This window comes from Protopterus annectens, chromosome 2.part0 (assembly GCF_019279795.1).
Source record: "Protopterus annectens isolate FY-2018-M chromosome 2.part0, PAN1.0, whole genome shotgun sequence".
In the NCBI taxonomy this organism is placed as follows: domain Eukaryota; kingdom Metazoa; phylum Chordata; order Ceratodontiformes; family Protopteridae; genus Protopterus; species Protopterus annectens.
Window position 1 is genome coordinate 956,324,177 of NC_056728.1, and position 19,141 is coordinate 956,343,317.

The window sequence follows — 19,141 nt, forward strand, 5'->3', positions numbered from 1 at the left end:
ACGTATGCATGTTGGTTTTCTTAATACAGTCGCTATATAGACTGATTTTATACTTCCAAGGAACACAGTAATATGATGTATAAAGACCATGCCCCAATACAAATAAAACTAAAATCAAACTTAAATAGATAATATAAACACGGTCACTTTCCAACATATTTTTGAAGAGGAAAGATTTTGCAGACTGATTATAAACAAGAATAAATGAGTTTACTGAGAGGATAGAGGTGAATCTTAAGGAGCTGGCAGACACTGGGATAAATGTATGTTAAGTAATTTTGACAGAAGTTATAGTAAGTACCTACAAGCTATTCTAGTTTAAAAAAATTGCAAGAACAGAAAATAAATGATACAGGTGACTTTAAAAGGCAATTAGAAGCAGATAAAGACGATAATACTGGAGTGCTTAGAGAATGTAAAGGAAAATGGGGCAAAAACAAAGCCCCTTTAAAAAACAAACAAATGATTAGCAAAGAGAATGAGACAAAAAAGAATGATTAAAATAGAAACCCACATACTGTAATAAGTAAATGCAGATACAATAATGCAATTATGTAGAAATTTTATCAGCTGTGTAGTAAAGAATCTGAGATGGAAGCTAGCTCACAAGAAATATAAAAAAATTAAAGAAAGCAAAATGTACCCAAGCAGTCTATGACGTATAGAATAGCAGACATGATTATGGATACACTGAAAAGTCAGAGCACTGGGAAAATTCCAGGTACAGATGGAATCGCAAAAAAGGGAAGAAAACCAAGCAATCAAGATATGGGAGAATTTAATTGTAAGCATATTATAAAAGAAGAGGTCCTGCCTGCATCCTAGTCAAAGGCAGGGATGGTAATTATACCCAAGGAATGAAAGCCTCAACAGATCCTGAATTGTAGAGACCCATATTAATTTTAAATCATAACTACAAGTCTTCACATCTTTTCTAGTCAGGATGTTAGCAAGGATATTACCAAGATAAAGACCTGGACCAATATGGGATCACAGGAAGCAGACAAACATTTGACAATATTACCAAAACTCTGATGATCCAGAATGATGCTTTAGCACAAAGTAAAACAGTAATGATGATGGGCATAGATGCAGAGAATTTTTTTTTGGCAGGGTGAATAGGGAATCTTTAAAGAAAACAAATGCAAGTGTTTGACTTTCCCCTAAGATAAATTAAAGTGCTGAGGCTAACAAGTCAAGTCAAAGAAAATTTTGTCATTCAGAACTACACAGCAGTGTAGCTGAACAAAATTATGCTTCGTTCTCAATGCAGGAAACAACTGCACATATTGACAGAGAAAATTAATAAAATATCACAGTAGAAATTTAATAAGTAGCAATTAGTAAGTAAAGTAAGACAGCAGTGACCCACACCCATCCCAGAACAGGAGGCAAGGAAGACCAGGAATAATATGAAGGTAATATCGTCAAAGTAAAATTGAAACAATAGCAGCATATCTATGATTAGACTGAATTATTGCACAGTTTGTATATTGCACTTTACAGTCCTTCAGTTTGGTAGGTGAGCTATCTTAGTATTGCACTTGATTATTGCACATCCATAAAATAAGCCACTTGATAAGTAACAAAAGTGGTCAAGCGTTTCGACAGACTCATGGTTCGTTTTTCCTCAAGAGTTTAAGTGTTTAATGGAGAGCGGAAATAAACGGTTTAGTCTGGTGATATTACAATGCAGGCTTCTGTATCTCCTGCCTAGGAGAGGAGAGTGTACAGACCACTGGCAGGATGCATCAGATCGCTGGAAATCTTTTTGGCCCTGTCGATGCACTGGCATTTGTGTAGATCTTCCAGAGGAAGAAGTGAGGTGCCATTGATTCTTTCTGCCGCCCTTACAACTCTCTTGAGAGCCTTCTGATCCTGTTACAGCTCCCATACCAGAATGTAATGCTGTCAGTCAGGACACTTTCAGTGGTGCTCCTACAAAAGGTCTAAAGTATGCAGCTTGGTAATTTTGCCTTCCTAAGTTTCCTTAGAAAGTGCAAGCTTTGCTGGGCTTTTTATGACTGTGCTGGATACATGGACTGACCAGGATAAGTTCTACGTGATATGAACACCCAAGAACTTTGTACTCTTGAACCTTTCCACCGTCATACCTTTCATCACTAGAGGTTTGTGTGGCACTTGAGAGCTTCTGAAATCAACAATCAACTCCTTTGTCTTGCAGACATTCAGTGGTAGATTATTGTTGTCGCACCAGACCAGTAGTTGATCAATCTCGTTCCTGTAGGCCTCCTCCTCTCAGTATTTGACCAGGCCTATAACAGTGGTGTCATCCACGAATTTGATGATCCTATTCGTCTCATGTCTGGCCATGCAGTCATGTTGTCAGCAGTGTGAAAAGGAGAGTGCTTAAGACACACACCTGCTGTACTCCTGTGTTTAGGATATTTCCGGAGCAGTCTCCCACACAAAGCTTTTGAGGCCTTTCAGTAAGGAAGCTCAGAAACTAATTGCATAAATGAGACACTATGCCCACCTGAAGTAGCTTCGATTTCAGAGTCTTAGGGATGACAGTGTTGAAGGCACAACTGAAATCGATGAATAGCAGTCTTGTATAGCAGTTTTTGCCTTCTAAGTGGTTCACAGTTTCATGGAGAACTAGTGAGAAGGCAACCCCTGTACTGTAGTTTGTCCTGTATGCGAATTGCAATGTGTCCAGCATCACAGGTAAGACAGGCTATATGATCTTTGACCAGCCTTTCCAAGCACTTCATTACCGTCAAGGTTAAAGCAACTTGTCAGTAGTCATTCAGAGTTGTTGGCTGTGGTTTATTGGGTAGAGGAATGCTAAGTCATCGCTTTGAAGCATTTTGGAACATTGGCTAGATGGAGTGAGGTGTTGAAGATGTCAGTGAGTACTGGAGCCAGTTCCGTCGCACATTCCCTTAGTACACTGCTCATGATGTTGTCAGGGCCAGCTGCCTTCCTCAGGTTAACATGTTTTGGGGTTCTGGTGACATCGATCGTATTGAAGCTCAGCACTACTGCATCGTTGTTTTCAACGATTCTGCATCCTGTTTTGTTGTCAGCATCAAACCTACTGAAGAATTTGTTCAGTTGGTTCAGAAACTTGATGTCATCACATGAAGCTGATGTAGGCTTGCAGTCAGTGATGGTCTGAATTCCCTTCCATAGTTGCGTGGTATCCTTCTGGTCCCCGAAGTAGCTTTGGATTTTTCTGCCATACGATCTTTTCGCCTCTTTGATACTTTTGTTCAGTTTGGCTCTGGCCACACAAAGCTTCCATATCTTGGGATATGAAAGCTGCGTTTCTTACTTTCAAGAGCTCATACACCTCACTAAGTTAGCCAAGGTTTTTGATTTGCTCGTAAGGTGATGAGTTCAGTGTTTGTTACATCCTCCACACACTTAAAAATGTAAGCTGTGACCGACTCAGTGTATGCGTCCAAGTCAATATGGTTAGTCTTGTAGAGCTCAGATTGCTCCCTCAGGCCAGATCCTCATTTGTTTTCTAGCCGATATACTGGTTTTCAGTATGAATTTATAAGCTGGAACAAGCATGAAAGCTAGGTGGTCGGAGCTCCCTAGATGTGGATAAGGTTTTGTGTTTATGCAACTTTGATGTTAGTGTAAACTTATCCAGTATATTCACCCCCCTTGTGGAAAAGTATACGTCAGTGGTAGTGGGGTAATAGTCCTTAGGTTAGCCTGATTGAAGTCTCATGCAATTACTATTGCATGCTCTGGATTTCTCTTTTGCAGGTCATTTATAGACTGATATAAGGTGGGCACAGTGTGTTACTGATATTTGTATCAGGTGGGATGTAGACTGCTGTGATGCACATTCCATTGAACTCTCTTGGCAGGTAGAAGGGCCTGCATTTTAGTGACAAAGTACAGTTGTGTACACTTACCATAAATGTAGATGTTAGAGTGTATTCACTGTTGCAGTCATCATACTTGGGTTATCTGCCTGCAGGTAACCCTCAGTTGGCCCGAATACCAGAGACTTAGTATTTCTGCGTCGGATGCTGTCGCTCCAGGACTGACGTCAGGTCGTCAGGGGAATAAAAACAGGCAGCAGAAGCCATTACATCAGTTTTTCTTGCACCAAATGTCAGGAGCCCCCCAAATAGGGAGCTAAGTTATGGTGGGGAAAACACCACCAGGAAAAAGTAAATGCCAATACCAATACCCCAGAAGGAGTGAGTAATAGCCAGAGAGGAGAGAGAAAACCAGGGGGCTGGAGGGAGGGAAACCAGGACTGCAACAGTGAATACACTCGAACACCTACATTTAGGGTAAGTGTACACAACTGTACTATATTCTTCATGTTTCACTGTTGCAGTCATCACACTTGGGTGGATTCCCAAAGCTGAAGAAGGGTGGAGGCAGTCAAGAAGAGTTAAGGCTGGCTAGTATGCCTTGCAGGACTGCTGTAGCAAAACCTGCCCTGGATATGGAAAAGATAGGCAGGTGGTAATGCTTGGTGAAGGTGTGTACAGAACTCCTGGTAGGGACTCCCCTGAGAAATGCTGTAGAGGTAGATGTTGCCCTAGTGGAATGTGTTCTCACCCCCTGAGGGGTTGGCTTCCCATGGTGTTTGTAGCAGAACTGGATGCAGTGTGGTATCCATTTGGAAATGGTTTGTTTTGAAATGGCCTTGCCCTCTGCCCCTGTTGCAAAGCTGACTAATAACTGGTCAGATTTTCTGAAGGGCTTAGTCCTATCAAGGTAGAATCTGAGCTGTCTGTGCACATCCACGTGCAGGATCCTTTCCCCTTTATTTTGAGGATTAGGGAAGAAGGTCGGCAAATGGATGGATTGGTTGAGAGCCACGCTGGACACCACTTCAGGAATAAAGGAAGGGTTAGTCCTGAGGGAAACCCTGTCTGCATGGAAAATAATGAAGGGTTCCACCCCCATCAGTGCTTGTAGCTCAGACACTCTTCTAGCTGACGTGATGGCTAGAAGAAAAGCTGTTTTCCGAGAGAGGAATTTTAACTCTGCTGATGCAGCAGGTTCAAGTGTGAGCTTTTCCAGTACAAAATTAAGGTGCCAAGCAGGGGTGGGTGCTCTCCTTGATGGCCTTAAATTGTTTGCCCATCTCAGGAACTGTTTGATAAGAGGGTGTGAGAAGAGAGGTGTTTCAGTGTTGTAATGAACAGAAATGGCTGAGGCATGTATCAATGGAGTTGGACAGGCCCTGGTGGAGTACATCTGCTAAGTAATACAGGATTAGAGGCAAGGAGGGCAGAGTTGTGCCCTCTCCTTTAGACTGAATACATGAGCAGAACCTTTTCCACTTATTAGCATAAGAATTTCTTGTACTGGGTCTTCTGGCTTCAAGAATGATGTCCAGCACCTGCTTGCTTAGGGTTACGTGGGGAGAGTTCAAGGAATAAGCCAGGCTGCAAGATTTAAAGTTTGCAGTTGCAAAATTTGTCCCCCCTTGCTGAGAGAGCAGGGTTGGGTTCTGGTGTAGGTGCCAGGGTGGCACTGGTGACAAGCTGCACAGGAGGGGGTTACCATTGCTGGCGTGGCCAGTCTGGGGCAATCAGAATTGTCCTTGGTCTGTCCTGTCTTATCTCGAGTAATACTCGAGAGAAGGGGCAGAGGGGAAAGGCATAGATTTACCCACTGAAAAGACACGGCCATCCACTTTCCAGGCCCTGCTGTGAGGATTCCTGGTGCAGAATTTGCTGAGCTGGTGGTTGTAGGGGGAGGCAAAGAGATCCACCTCTGGGGTCCCCTATTTCTGAATCAGAAGGTTGAAGGTGCTGGGCTCCAACTGCCACTCGTGGGGGTCTAGGAGATTTCTGCGAAGTCATCTGCCTGTGAGTTTTGTTTACCTGGCAGGAATTGAGCTTGCAGATGGACTTGAATGTCCAAGGCCGTGTTCCACAGGGCCATGGCTAACCTGCACAGTGTGTTGGAATGGGTTCCCCCTGCTTGTTAATGTACCACATAACTGTGGCATTGTTTTTATTAGCAGTTGTCCTGGAAGAAGTAGGGATCTGAAAGCTGTCAGTGCATTCTGTACAGCTAGCATCTCTTTTTGGTTGATGTGCAGATGAATTTGACTTGGGCTCCAGTGGCCCTGAATACATTTGCTGTCCATGTGTGCCCCCCAAGGCATAGTCTGATGCGTCTGTGGTTAGGGTCTGGGCAGCGTGGGGTTGAGTAAAAGGCAGTCCCTTGTTGTGGTTGCATGCTTGTGCCTATCAAAGGAACTGTCCTTAGGGTATGACAGGAATGACAGTTTCCAGGTCCTGAGAATGTTGGCACCAAAGACTTTTTAAGTATCATTGAAGTTTCCTCATATGCAGTCTTGCATATGGAATTAGCAGTATACATGAGGCCATGAACCCCAGAGCTTGCAGTATTTGTCTTGCAATAGCTGGGTTCTGGTGGCCATTATTTTTAGTTTGTCAGATAGACTTTTTTTCTGAAGTGAGGAATGCCATCTGGGAAGTTATATCCAAGCTTGCTCCCAGGAATACAATCTTCTGACTGGGTACCAGTTTTGATTTCTTTTCGTTGATGGTGTACCCCAAGGAAGTGAGGTTTTTTTTTTTTTACAAATGTCAGATGCTGCAGCAGCAATTCCTGTCTGCCTGCCTGAATCAGGCAGTCGTTCAAGTACGGGTAAATTTGTACATTTCTCTGCCTGCAGTATGCAATGGTTGGAGCCAGGCATTTTGTACTCTGGGCGCAGTAGATAAGACAAAGGGAAGTGCAGAGAACTGATAATGCATAGATCCTGCCCTGAAACGTAGATACTTCCTGCATGACTCTCCCTTATGGGGATGTGTAGATAGGCTTCTTTTAAGTTTAGGGTGACTAACCAGGCATCCTTGGCTAGCATGGGAGGAAGCTGTTGCAGGGTAAGCATTTTGAATTTTGGTACCAGCAGGAAGGTGTTGAGAACTAAAAGATCCAGGATTGGGCACCAAGAGCCCTCTTTCCTGGCTACCAGGAAGAGTCTGGAGTAGAATCCTTGACTCCTTTTGTTCTACAGGAACTAGCTGAATAACTCTGATATTGAGCAGGGAAAGTACTTGGTTTTGAGCCTCTACCCACTGGTTTGGAGGAAGATCTGGGAACCTTCTTGGGGTTGGCAGTGAATGGAAATAAAATTTGTACCCCTGGGATATAATGTTGAGGACCCACCTGTCCTGAGTGATGGACACCCAGTTTTTTGCATGAAGGCCAAATTTTCCTCCTAGGGGCATGAGCAATTCGGCAGGGCTGGGAAGTGGAGTAAATAAGTCATTATGAACTTTTTCTGTAAAATGGAGGCTTACCACTCCCTGCTTTAGGGATGGGAGCACTCCATTGCTTAGATCTCTGCATACCCTGAGACTGCAAGTCTGGGTGGTCCGTTTCCCCTGGGTCTGGTTTGAGAAAGCCTGGAGGGGGCTGGAAAGGACCAGTGTTTGGAAGGGCAGCGCCTGCTGAATCTAGGGGGTTGCACTTGCAAAAAATCTTTGACAGTATGCATAGACTTAGCCTTTTCTTCCATCTTTTTAAGAACCTCTTCTGCTTTGGTGCCAAACAAACAATCCTTATTCAAAGGAGCGTCTAGTAACTGATTTGACATTGTCTGGCAAGGTCTGCTCCTTCAGCCAAACATGTCTGCTCAATATAGAACCAGTGACTGCTGCCCGGCAAGATGCTTCTAGAGCGTCAAAGCCACACTGCAAGGTATGCCTGCTGACTTGGCTTGCAGAGTGCATAAGCTCCTGCAATTCTTCATTCTCTGCAGTCTGAAAAGGTCGCCACTTTTTGTTTAATAAAAGTTCCATAATATGTTGCTGGTACTTCAGCATGTGAAACTGACAATTCAATGCCCTAATAGCTTGAGTTGCAAAGGTATACACCTTCTTAACCCATCTGTCCAAAGCTCTGGAATCCCTGTCCAAATGGGGTGGGATTCTTGGCTGTAGCAGCTTTGATACCTTTAGGCCCCTGAGAAATGACCTCTGGATCAGCAGTAGGATTCTTGAAAAGGAATTTGTGAGTGTCAGGTACTCAGTAGTACCTGTCTGGTTTCCTAGGGGCAGGAGGTAGTGTGTCAGGAGTTAGCCTGGATTCCATAAAAACATCATCCACAACATCCAGTACATGGGGTATTGCCAAAGGCCTGTGCTGAGGCGACTCTAGAAATTCTCTGAGTCTCTTTTTGGACTGAAGATAGTCTTGGCATTCCCAGTGGAAATGCTCTCTTAAGGTATGTAAGGTTTCACCAAAAGAGAAATCCTCTAGAGGGGAAGAAGGAATGGATTCCTCTGCATCTGAACCCTCATAAGCAGACAAGGGCATGTCTTCATAATCAGAAATCTCAGAGTCACTGGACTCCTGGTTTGTAGAAGCTGAAGGGGACTGAACTCTGTCTCTTAGCAGGGGAAGGCTGACTTCCCCTAATCAACATAAGGTCTTCAGCCATTCTAAGCATTTGTTTTTGTGGCATGGGAGCAGGTGCATGCATTTTAGTAATCTGTTTTCTAGGCGCAGTGCGTACTCTGGGCCTAAGAAACTCGGTAGTTTTGGTTAAAAATGTAGTCGTCGGTTTGTGTCTAACATCACTTGAGCAAAGAACTACCTCAGAAGCCGGTGCCTGCTCAGTGGCTCCGGACTCATCCAAGGTAGAGACATCCACAGGTTTCATAGTCGAAGAAGAGTCTCATGGCATACCAGACTCCGAATGGGTCTCAGTAGAGGCCTGCAAATCCACTGAAGTGGGCATCAGGGGCTGCGAAGGCACCTCACTGAGTACCAGCGGACTGGCAACTAGCTTAACGGAAGCGTCGGCAGTTTTGGACCTATGCAGTCTGTCTCGGTTTTCATCCTTACGTTTTTTCGGAACATCGGTAGTCAGATGGCTTACTGAAGCCATTTCGGAATATGGAGGTAGAGAGCGAAAGAATTTAGCAACAAAGAGCCCGAAGACGAATGGTTCGGGCGTTAAACAAGGCACAAAACCGACAGCAAGGGACATTGTGGTCTGGGCCTAAACAGGTGACGCAGTAAGAATGAAAATCTCTGAGGTATTTGCTTTCCACAGTCAAGACAATTGTTAACTTTTTCTGACATCGGTTAGAGCAAGAAAAAAGGATCCCCAACGGGGTACTTAGCTTTAGAAGACTTCAGGATTATTCAATTCGGAAATGAAAATTCAGGTAGCGGCTGACTGGCACTTGCAAACTGCTTCTGCTTCAGGCTCCTCAGCAAGAAAGTCTGGTGTAATGGCGTCGGCTGCCTGTTTTTATTCCCCTGACAACCTGACATCAGTCCTGGAGCGACCACATCCGACGCAGAAATACTAAGTCTCTGGTATTCGGGCCAACTGAGGGCTACCTGCAGGCAGATAACCCAAGTGCAATGACTGCAACAGTGAAACACGAAGAACATCTTCAATGTTACCTGAGCAGAAGATGGTTACTACACAGTTGCTGCACCAGTTGTTATTAACATATATGCACACTCCCCCTTCCTCTGGACTTGCCACATAGTGACTGAATTCTGTCTGCTCTGAATAAAGTCATGCCCTCTACATTTACTGTGCTATCACTGATATTTTGGTTTAACCACATTTCAGTAAACACAAATAAATTGCTGTTTCTGACTTGCTTTGTGATGAGAGTTCCAGTGTTGTGAGCCATCTTATTTTCAAGTGAGCGCACATTGGCTAGTAGTATGGAGGGCAGTGCAGGCCTGTGAGGGTTTACCTTCAATCTGACTGAAATTCCTGCTCTGGTGCCTCTTTTCCTCAATCTGGCACATCTTTTCCTTTTTTTGTGACTACCAGTTGCCATGAAAGTGCCATATGCTCGAAGTTTGCATTCATCTCCATGTTCCAGCAAAATCCTTACCTTTACTAGTTCCTGTAGTATGTTTGAGCTTGCAGGCCTCACTGTAAGCAGCTCACACACACAGTATAACGAGAATGCAGATCCAATTTTTAACAGATTCTCGGCACTGTAACTTAATCCAACCTTTTCTTCCTCTAACTGCTTTTCTTGAAGTTTCTGATAAAACAAAAAAAGAAGACAAAAGAAGCATTTTTCCGATGAGATCTGAAGCAGCTGCTGCCACTTAGGTGCAAAGTACAAAGGAAGGCTCTCAGAGAAAGCCAACCTGAAATGAATAAAGCAGGGCTGCCAATTTTTCTTCCCTTATTTGCTCTATGCCTGTAACACTTAGCTGTGGAAATTAGATAATCGAGAATAAAGTGGAAAAAAGTCATGTGAGAAAACAGACTTATTTGCAGGAAGATATTTACGTTACCTCAATTCATAAGGTACAAGAGTGCCAAATCCGGGGTGAACTTACAGCTTCCTAGCCACTCATCCAGTTTAAGTTGAGCAGAGTAAAGGATGTAATTTGCTTTACATGGCGAGGAAGACAACTGCAGAAAAGTGGTATTCTTTTGAGGCACATCTATTCCATCCAGCATGCTGTAGCTAAATGCAGAAGAGACAGATCTCTTCAGTGGGTGTTTCTGCCACTAGTGGACTTGCAGTTGTGTAACAAATCTGAAAGGATGTGTTCAGAAGAGGTTCTGTAAACAAGCCAAAGTAGCCTGCAAGATACTGAAAAATGGGACAAGGCTTTGAGAAGATCAGCACGGCTTTTGTGATTTAAGCCCCAGATTTTCTTAGTGAGAAAGTGCAGTGGTCATACTAGTTGTGCCAGGTGTTTAGACAGGTACATACTAAAGGGTAAAATTCCAATAATGAATAACGATGCCAGTGCGGAACCCCAACTACACAAACTGTATACTTGTAAATAAATAAAAATGTAGCACACGAGGTGGCTAAAAGCAAAGTAAATTTAACAAACGGTTAGCGCTTTCACATCAGTTTGCAATGCTTCATCAGACCAAAGAACATATTGCATCACTTTATATATATATATATATATATATATATATATATATATATATATCTCAATTAATTATACATTCAATTATCTAATTAAAATTTAAAGTTAACATACAAATATAAAGCATAAACTGCAATAATAAAACATTTTATAATACATTTTGTCTAAAAAACTAACTTCCAAATAGAACCTACTAACTACAATAAAACTTTTAATAAAAATAAACCATATGCTTTTTAATGTGCACATGTATTTTATCTAAGAGACCTAGCTTTCAAATATGGCTTAATAGAAGCTCTATCATTGAGGCCTGGTGGTCTATTAGCTTGCAATTCTAAAATCCATTTTAACTCATGTTGTTCTGTTAAGTTTTTTAGATCTCTTAATCTAATAATTGGATGTATGCATTCTAGAACTTAAAAAGAAAACTCGTGTATTAGAAAATAGGGCTGAATATTTAGCTAAAAGCACGTCTATCTATATCATCATTTTGAATTGCTGCTATATGCTCCCTTGCATGTTCCCTTAATGACCTATTAGTCATACCTACATAAAATGAATTGCAGGTATTACACAAGGCTAAATAAATCTAACTCTTAGTTGTACAATTAGCTGAAACATTAAATTGGTGTACTCTATTAGTTCTAGGATGTATAGGTTCATAGGTTGGTACTAGGCTATCGGCCCTAGGGCCTATACAAGCCTAGCTATAACAATTCCCTGGCTATTTCTTCCCAGACTATTTAAATTTATTATCCAAGGTCACCACACTACAAATACTACAATTACCACATTTCTATAGTCCACTTACGGTTGTCTTGCCAACACTATTATTACTAGTATAACATAGCAGTTTATTTAATTTTTTTCTGTTTTTATAACTAAATTGGGTCTATTTTTAATAACTATTTCTTCATCAGCTTGTAATATAAACCAATTTTTATTTATTTGGCGTACATATTCAACATTGCTAGAGTATTCCGGTGTGAGGACTACTATATCTTTATCGTGCTTTCTACTGGGAACAATTTCTTGATCCAAAGTTAACTCCAGACATACAAGGTCTAGCTCTATTTCTTAACTTTTGTACCTCTATTATACCTCTTTCAATTTCTTTATTATATTTACGTTCATGCAATTCTTCCTTAAAAACGTCCATATCTGCATAAAAGTTTTTATCATCTTTATCTAACCTAGAGATACGCATACCTTGCCCTTTAATTGTTTTTATATCTACGAGGAGGATGCATATTATCTTTACATAAAATATTATTTCTAAGACTTTTTTTATATAACTCAGTTGTAAAGCAACCATTTATGTCTTTCTTTCTGGTAATATCTAAAAACTCTACTTGATTATCTGAAACAACATGAGTAAAACTAAGAAAATTTGTAGTATTATTAATGTAAATTAAAAATTGTTGCAGAGTTTCATTATGACCCGTAACAGCTCTGTGAAGATCATAAATAAATTGCTTTGTATCACATACTATATTAACTGATTTCGTTATCACAGGTTTTACATTTTATTCAACATAAATTGATAGCGGCTGAGTTATGCACCCTTGTCCAGCCACTATCGGTCATAATGGTGGTCTGATTCTATTCTTATGCAACTTAGGTTGTCCTTGAATGATGGGAATTAATGGATCTAGAAACTGTTCCCAGTAGAAAGTACGATAAAGATACAGTAGCCCTCATACTGGAATAATCTAGCAATGTTGAACACGTATGCCAAATACTAAATAAAAATTGGTTTATATTACTATCTGATGAAGAAATAAAGTTATTAAAAATAGACCCCAATTTAGTTATAAGAATAGAAAAAATTTAGAGAGACTGCTATGTTATACCAGTAATAAAAGTGCTGGCAACAAAACCATAAGTGGACTAAAGAAATGTGGTAATTGTAGTATTTGTAGTGTGTTGACCTTGGATAATAAATTTATACATCCTAGAACTAATACAGTATACAAACTTAATGTCTCAGCTAATTGTACAAAGAAGAATTTGATTTATTTAGCCATGTGTAATACCTGCAATTCATTTTATGTAGGTATGACTAGAGTGAGTATATAGCAGCAATTTGAAATAACAATATAGATAGACATGCCTTAGCTAAACATTCAGTCCTATTTTCCAATACACACAAGTTCACTTTTAAAGTTATAGAATGCATACATCCAAATCCCAGATTAGGAGATCTAAAAACCTTAACAGAACAACGTGAGTTAATAGGGATTTTAGAATTGCAAGCTGATAGACCACCAGGCCTCAATGACAGAGCTTCTTTTAAGCCATACTTGAAAGCTAGGTCTCTTAGATAAAATACATGTGCACATTAAAAGGCGTATGGTTTATTTTTATCATAAGTTTTATTATTGTAGTTAGTAGGTTCTACTTGGAAGTTAGGTTTTTTTAGACAAAATGTATTCTTACATAATGTTTTATTATTGCAGTTTATGCTTTATATTTGTATGTTGACTAAATTTTAATTAGATAATTGAATGCATAATTGATTTATATATATATATATATATATATATATATATATAGGAAGTGATGCAATATGTTCTTTGGAATGATGAAGCATCACAAACTGATGTGAAAGCGCTAACCGTTTATTAAATTTACTTTGCTTTTAGACACCTCATGTACATTTTATTTAAAAGAATACTAAAAGGGCCATTGACTCTGACTGGCAAAATGAGTGCAGTATACAGTGGAATGACTGCTTCCCTGGACCTGGGTGGCATACCCTTACTAACAAGTTGAGCAATAAAAAATTACAACAGAGGATACATGGTGATCAAATGACAGCTCATTGTCTATATGGGTTCCCAGGTCGCCAACTATGTTGTCAATATGATAGCTACAGGGAAGAATGCAATTACATATTTTTTGGCATTCACTTTTAGGCCATGGCTCTGACACACCAGTTATTGGTTTGGGAAATGCCTTCCTGAATGACAATGGTATCTCCTGAAGACTTTATGATAGCACCAAGTTTACAGTCATCTGCAGATCTGGAAAGCAATAAGCCCTTAATATTATCTTAGAACTCTGAGAAGTAGAAGCTGAAGAGGAGTGGCCCAAGGACCAAAACCTGGGGTACACCACTATTAATGGTTCTTTTGTAATAGGAAGATCTACCTAGTTTAACTTCCTGGGTTCTACTTGTGAGAATCTTGCTACTCAATGAGTTACATAGGGGCTTGCATTTAGCTGGATGAGTCTATCAATTTTGCCTCAGGTGGGAATGGCACTGAGCACCTTTGTAAGGTCTAGTATGTAGTTTGTATATAGCCTTGCCCCTATTCACTGTTTCAGAAGTTGAACAGATTAAACAGGCAAAATCTGTCCTTGGCAAAAAGGAACTGGCTCAGGTCAAGAGTTTGTGGCCTGTCTATATTCTTATTTATCAATTCCATAATAACCTTCTCCATAGCTGTTTACAGCTGCAGAGTTACAAACAAGGCGTACAGCTACTAATAAATAAAAAATATGGAGGGTGAACCAGAATTTACTAGGGATATGATGTTAGTAATCTGCACTTAAAGAAACCAAGAAACAGTAGCAGTTCTACTACTGCTACTGATAGCAGGAAAAAAGATAAGAAAATGGATCATCACGACAAATCCCAAGATATTTATTTATTGCTTTGGTTGATTAGGGTAGTCTGACTAGGCTGCTGTTGCCCTTTTTAGCAGAAACCTGGGTTGAAACGATGCATTAACAAAACAGGCAATTTAATACAAGAGAGGAAAAATGTAAAGCTTGAATTTACAATAAGGATATACAATAACTGAAAGGCAGCTACACTAGGAAGAAAATCTGCAATCAGTAAAATATATAGTCTCATTACATATTAATACAATACAATTTAGCATGTACAATGAAGCTTAAAATGTCAAATTACTTTTTTTGCATTTTGTGTAGGAGAAATAGAGGTGGTGTTGGAGATGAGTAGAAAAGCGAGAGGTGGTGATAAGCGTGGAAAGCAGAGAGGAGGTGAGAATGTGAATAGCATGCACATTTGTTAGGTAATAAGAGAAAAAGAAAGTTCTAGTGATGCTCCTTTCTGCATATGCAAACGTGTGATTTCAGAGCACAAGTTGATGTTTTCAAGAACAGTTAAGCCTTGGATTTTTTCAAAAATATTTATTAAATTTCAATATATTTAATATACACCTAAAAACATAGTACATTAACAGGAAAGCATATATTGTCATAACATTGCTGCAGTAAATTCCACAGAAGAGATAACATTTTTGAAAAAGCACTGTTAAATGTTATGAACAATACATCTATAGCACACCACAAAATAAATTTCACATACCATTTGCATATCATGCCATGCAATAACTAAGCCTCTTGTCATTACATTAAGATTTATCTTTTCTAACTAGTCTGTGCGTCAAAGAAACAAGTAAATGTATAAAACAAAGGACATCTCCACGTTAAATGACTCTAAGTATGTCAAATAAGATATTTTCGGTTTTGTAATTAATGGCTGGAGAAGAAACAGTTAAGTAATGTTAAAAGCAAGCTTCATTTTTCAAAAGAAATGGAGGTTGAAGACCAGACAATAAATTACATACGGCAGGAGCTGCCTTCTTACTCTGAAGAATAGTTGATTTTTTTAATTCATCACACATTTACTCAAATGACCAATTACATTTCCTTCCTGCATTGCAAGGTATGAATTGTAATATACTGAAGTGTACTTTTCAGTACCCATTTCTAATGGGTAACAAACAACAAAAAAAACTGGCCCACATCATCACTGAAAGTTGCAACCTCCTCAAATGCAGTAACTGCAGACTATTAAAAAGGGGGTCAAGTCTAGACTTATTTTATTTGGGGGGGGGGGGGGGGTCCATGACATTTTGATAAATTCACCATGATGTTTTCAGTCCATGATTTTCTTTAACAGATAGCTTATATGCACAGTTAAATACATGGCAATACAGGAAGAAAATGTCCACTCAGTTATTGCATGTAACTTTACTACAGTGGGTACGGTTATGAAATGGATGAATTTTGAACTCCAACCCAAAATTTTAGTAGTACTGTTAAAAGGAAACATCGTGTACTAAATGCATCAGCAAAAAGATTACAGGGGATCTTCTTATGAAGGACTTAAATATGCAAGTTCCAAGAAGAAAACTTAAGTATGGCTCAAGAAACATTTTAAGGAATTATCTGAATGAAAAATAGACACTAAACATTAGGAGCTAAGTAACAGGTTATCATACAACTAAGTAAGAAGGAACAGTTTGAACAGCAGTTTGCAATAAAGAACTGGAGCCTGCATGCATGTATGCATGCCGGTCACATTTACTCCATTAATATCAGTTCAACATCCAAACTAACTTAATGCTACTTAAGCTTATTTAACTATGAATGTTTGCATCATATCTGTCTGTTACGACTTCTCTCAATTCATCCTAGTCAACCAAAGGCAAGTTCTCTCTTGGGAGCAGTCCACAACGAATAGAGAAGACATATGGCTCTACTTGTGCATCAACCTCCCATGGAAGAATATTCAGAAATTGTTAACAACCATCATCACAAGTGGGTTATGTAGAGAAGAGGAGAGAAAACAAAAACAAAAAAAAAAAAAAAAAAAAAACAGAAATCATCCCTTTTTCCTCTATTTTTACATGGGGTTGCTGTGTTGCATCAACATTAGTCAATGTGAAAAAACTACGTAGAGTAAATATTTTGACAGTCATTTAGCTAGTAAATATTAAACACATAATTGTGTATTTTATTAACTACTGTATACCAACAAAAATGTTCTAACTCAAAAAGAATTCCAATGCAGAAGTGCTCCAAGACAACTCAAAGAAAATGTCGAAACAGAAAATGAGGTTCATGTGATCTTTTGCATTAAAAAGTACAGTTATTTAATATTTTGCCGTAACAGCAGATGGTCGAGTACATCACTATTACACTGTTCCACATTTGTGGGACATATCTTGCGCCAAGGATACTGTACAACCGACAAGTCTACAAAAGCTTATGCACCTTCCTCACGTACTGTACACCTGACAAGGCCGATACTCAGGACAGAAAGTCATAGGTAGATGTGAGATATAAAGGGATCCACCTTGACCCAGAAAGAGGGGGGGGGCAGAAGGACAGTGTACATGTAGTGCAGAAGTGAAATAAGTGAACATCAACTGCTCATCTTTAGATCATGGTAGAAGTACTCCTCACTTAAATGGACAATTCACAAAACTTTTAGGAAGAAGGGGTGGAGACTGAAGGAACTGACCTGGTCCTGACAAAATCTACTCGGGTTATGAACAAGGCATCTATATTTTAGTGTGAAAGGTAGCTATACCCAGGAAGAATGCAGAAATCTAAGCTGTAGAAGAAGCCATAGCTCTGGTGGAATGGGTTTTCACTTGTCTCTGATGAGATTCGCCATGCAAAGAGCAACAAAAGAAATGCAATGGGAAAGACATCTAGCAATGGTTTGTTTAACGATTACAAGACCAAATACTTCCCATCATAGAAGGTAAAAGGTCGGTCCCAATTTTTGATGTTTTTTGCCTTTTCTAGAAAGGATATCCATTGTAAGCAGACATCTATCAAGTGAAGAATTATTTTCCCTTTATCCTGAGTATTCCAAAAGAAGGCATGAAGTTGGGTGGACTGATTTACAGACCACTATCACATTTAAGCATAATGGAAAGGTTAAATTTAGATAACTCTGTCCTTATGGAAGACTAATGAAGGAGAAAACAAGAGCCGGCAACTTAAATTCTTTTGACCGAGGTGATGGCACCCACCATTACATATATACAAATATTTCAAGTATGGGCAATAATGCCCTTCAAGCCTGTCAATGCAATAAAACAGTTGCTCCCATGATTGTCCAAGGCGTCTCTTAAAAAATATCTATACTACTACTTGCATTAATGTAATCTGGTAGTGCATTCCATGCATCAGCTGCTCAGAGAACCAATTTATACACTTTTCATTCCTAAAGATTCTTCTACACAGGCTGTCTTGATGATTCTGCACTACATTTTGATAACCCCACACATTTCCAGAGATAGCTGCCTCTAAATGACCTATATACCTGAATGTGTCCTCTTAAAATATCTATACCAGACACTGTACAACGTCAGATATTTTGGTCTTTCATAATAACAAAATTTTCACATCCGTGGATTTCTACTATTTACTGTAATATTATATTAATATTAATTTAATATTTACTGTATTTCTATGATATGCTTGTTTTCTTATAAGGTTTCTATAGTGTTATTCCATACTCAACTTTGGGTCTAATATAGCGAACAATGGCTTAATCATTTCTGATTTCCTAGATTTTATAAACCTTTTTATAAAACCTATACTTCTATAACTATCCTTAACCAAATGGTTACTATGATTAGAAAAACTCAGAGCTAGATCCACCCATATACCCAGGTACTTAAACAAGTCTACAGTTTCAATCACTGTGTGCTCTATTAAGTATTCACATTTCAGTTTATGTTGCTGAGATCTCTTATGCTTAGTTTTTGATGCATTTATTGACATATTATTCTCTTGTCCCCAGATGGTCAGTTTAGTCAAGCTCTTTTGCAGACATGCCCTATCTGTAACACATGCAATCTGTTTATCCATTTCCAAGTCATCTATATACAGACTGCACACCACCTCAGATTGATCTTAAAAGATGCAATTTAAGCAAGTATGGACCTAGGACAGAGCCCTGTGTGGAAACCCTGACTATAACCTCGAATTTCATCTGTCCAATTGTTGTATGATACTTGCCATGCAGCGATCCATCTTATCAAGAGTACATCAATATCTAGTTCTAATTTATTGATCAGTGTTTTATGTAGGACACTGTCAAATGCTACAGTTAAAGCTATATAAATTACATCACACAATTTTTCATTCATAGCTATTATATTCATAGGTGAGAACCTTTACAAGCCTAGCCAATAATACCCAGGATATGACAATATATCAATTCCCCAGATATAGGATGGGGTAGTAGTAGGGAAGTGGGTCTTTGGGTGTTGGAGCCCAGAGTAATTTTATAGACCGTCTCTGTCAATAAGGACATGGACAGTACCCTGGTAGTGAATTTACAGCTCCCCATCCATTTATTCAAATTCTTTTTAAAGAGAGTGAGGGATGGACTTTGTTTTATGAAAAAAGGAAGTTTATTCCACAGACCAGTTAGCCTTTGGGGTACAAATCTGTCTCTCCAGCAAATTCTGTTAGAGTCCCAAATAAGGGC

At 39.5% G+C, this 19,141-nt stretch overlaps 1 protein-coding gene and 1 non-coding gene across 2 annotated transcripts in view; both read right to left on the minus strand.

Annotated features, from left to right (window-relative positions):
• Window positions 1-19,141, minus strand: part of HAUS6 (HAUS augmin like complex subunit 6) — a 2,286,143-nt gene that overhangs the window by 570,268 nt on the left and 1,696,734 nt on the right. The window contains exons 14-15 of the mRNA XM_044060364.1: window positions 16,329-16,400; window positions 9,858-10,013 (exon numbers count right to left, since the gene is read on the minus strand). Of these exons, the coding sequence (XP_043916299.1) occupies window positions 9,858-10,013; window positions 16,329-16,400 (228 nt within the window). The remainder of the gene's footprint in view (window positions 1-9,857; window positions 10,014-16,328; window positions 16,401-19,141) is intronic.
• On the minus strand, window positions 16,274-16,406 carry LOC122793845. Its single transcript, XR_006363569.1, has one exon.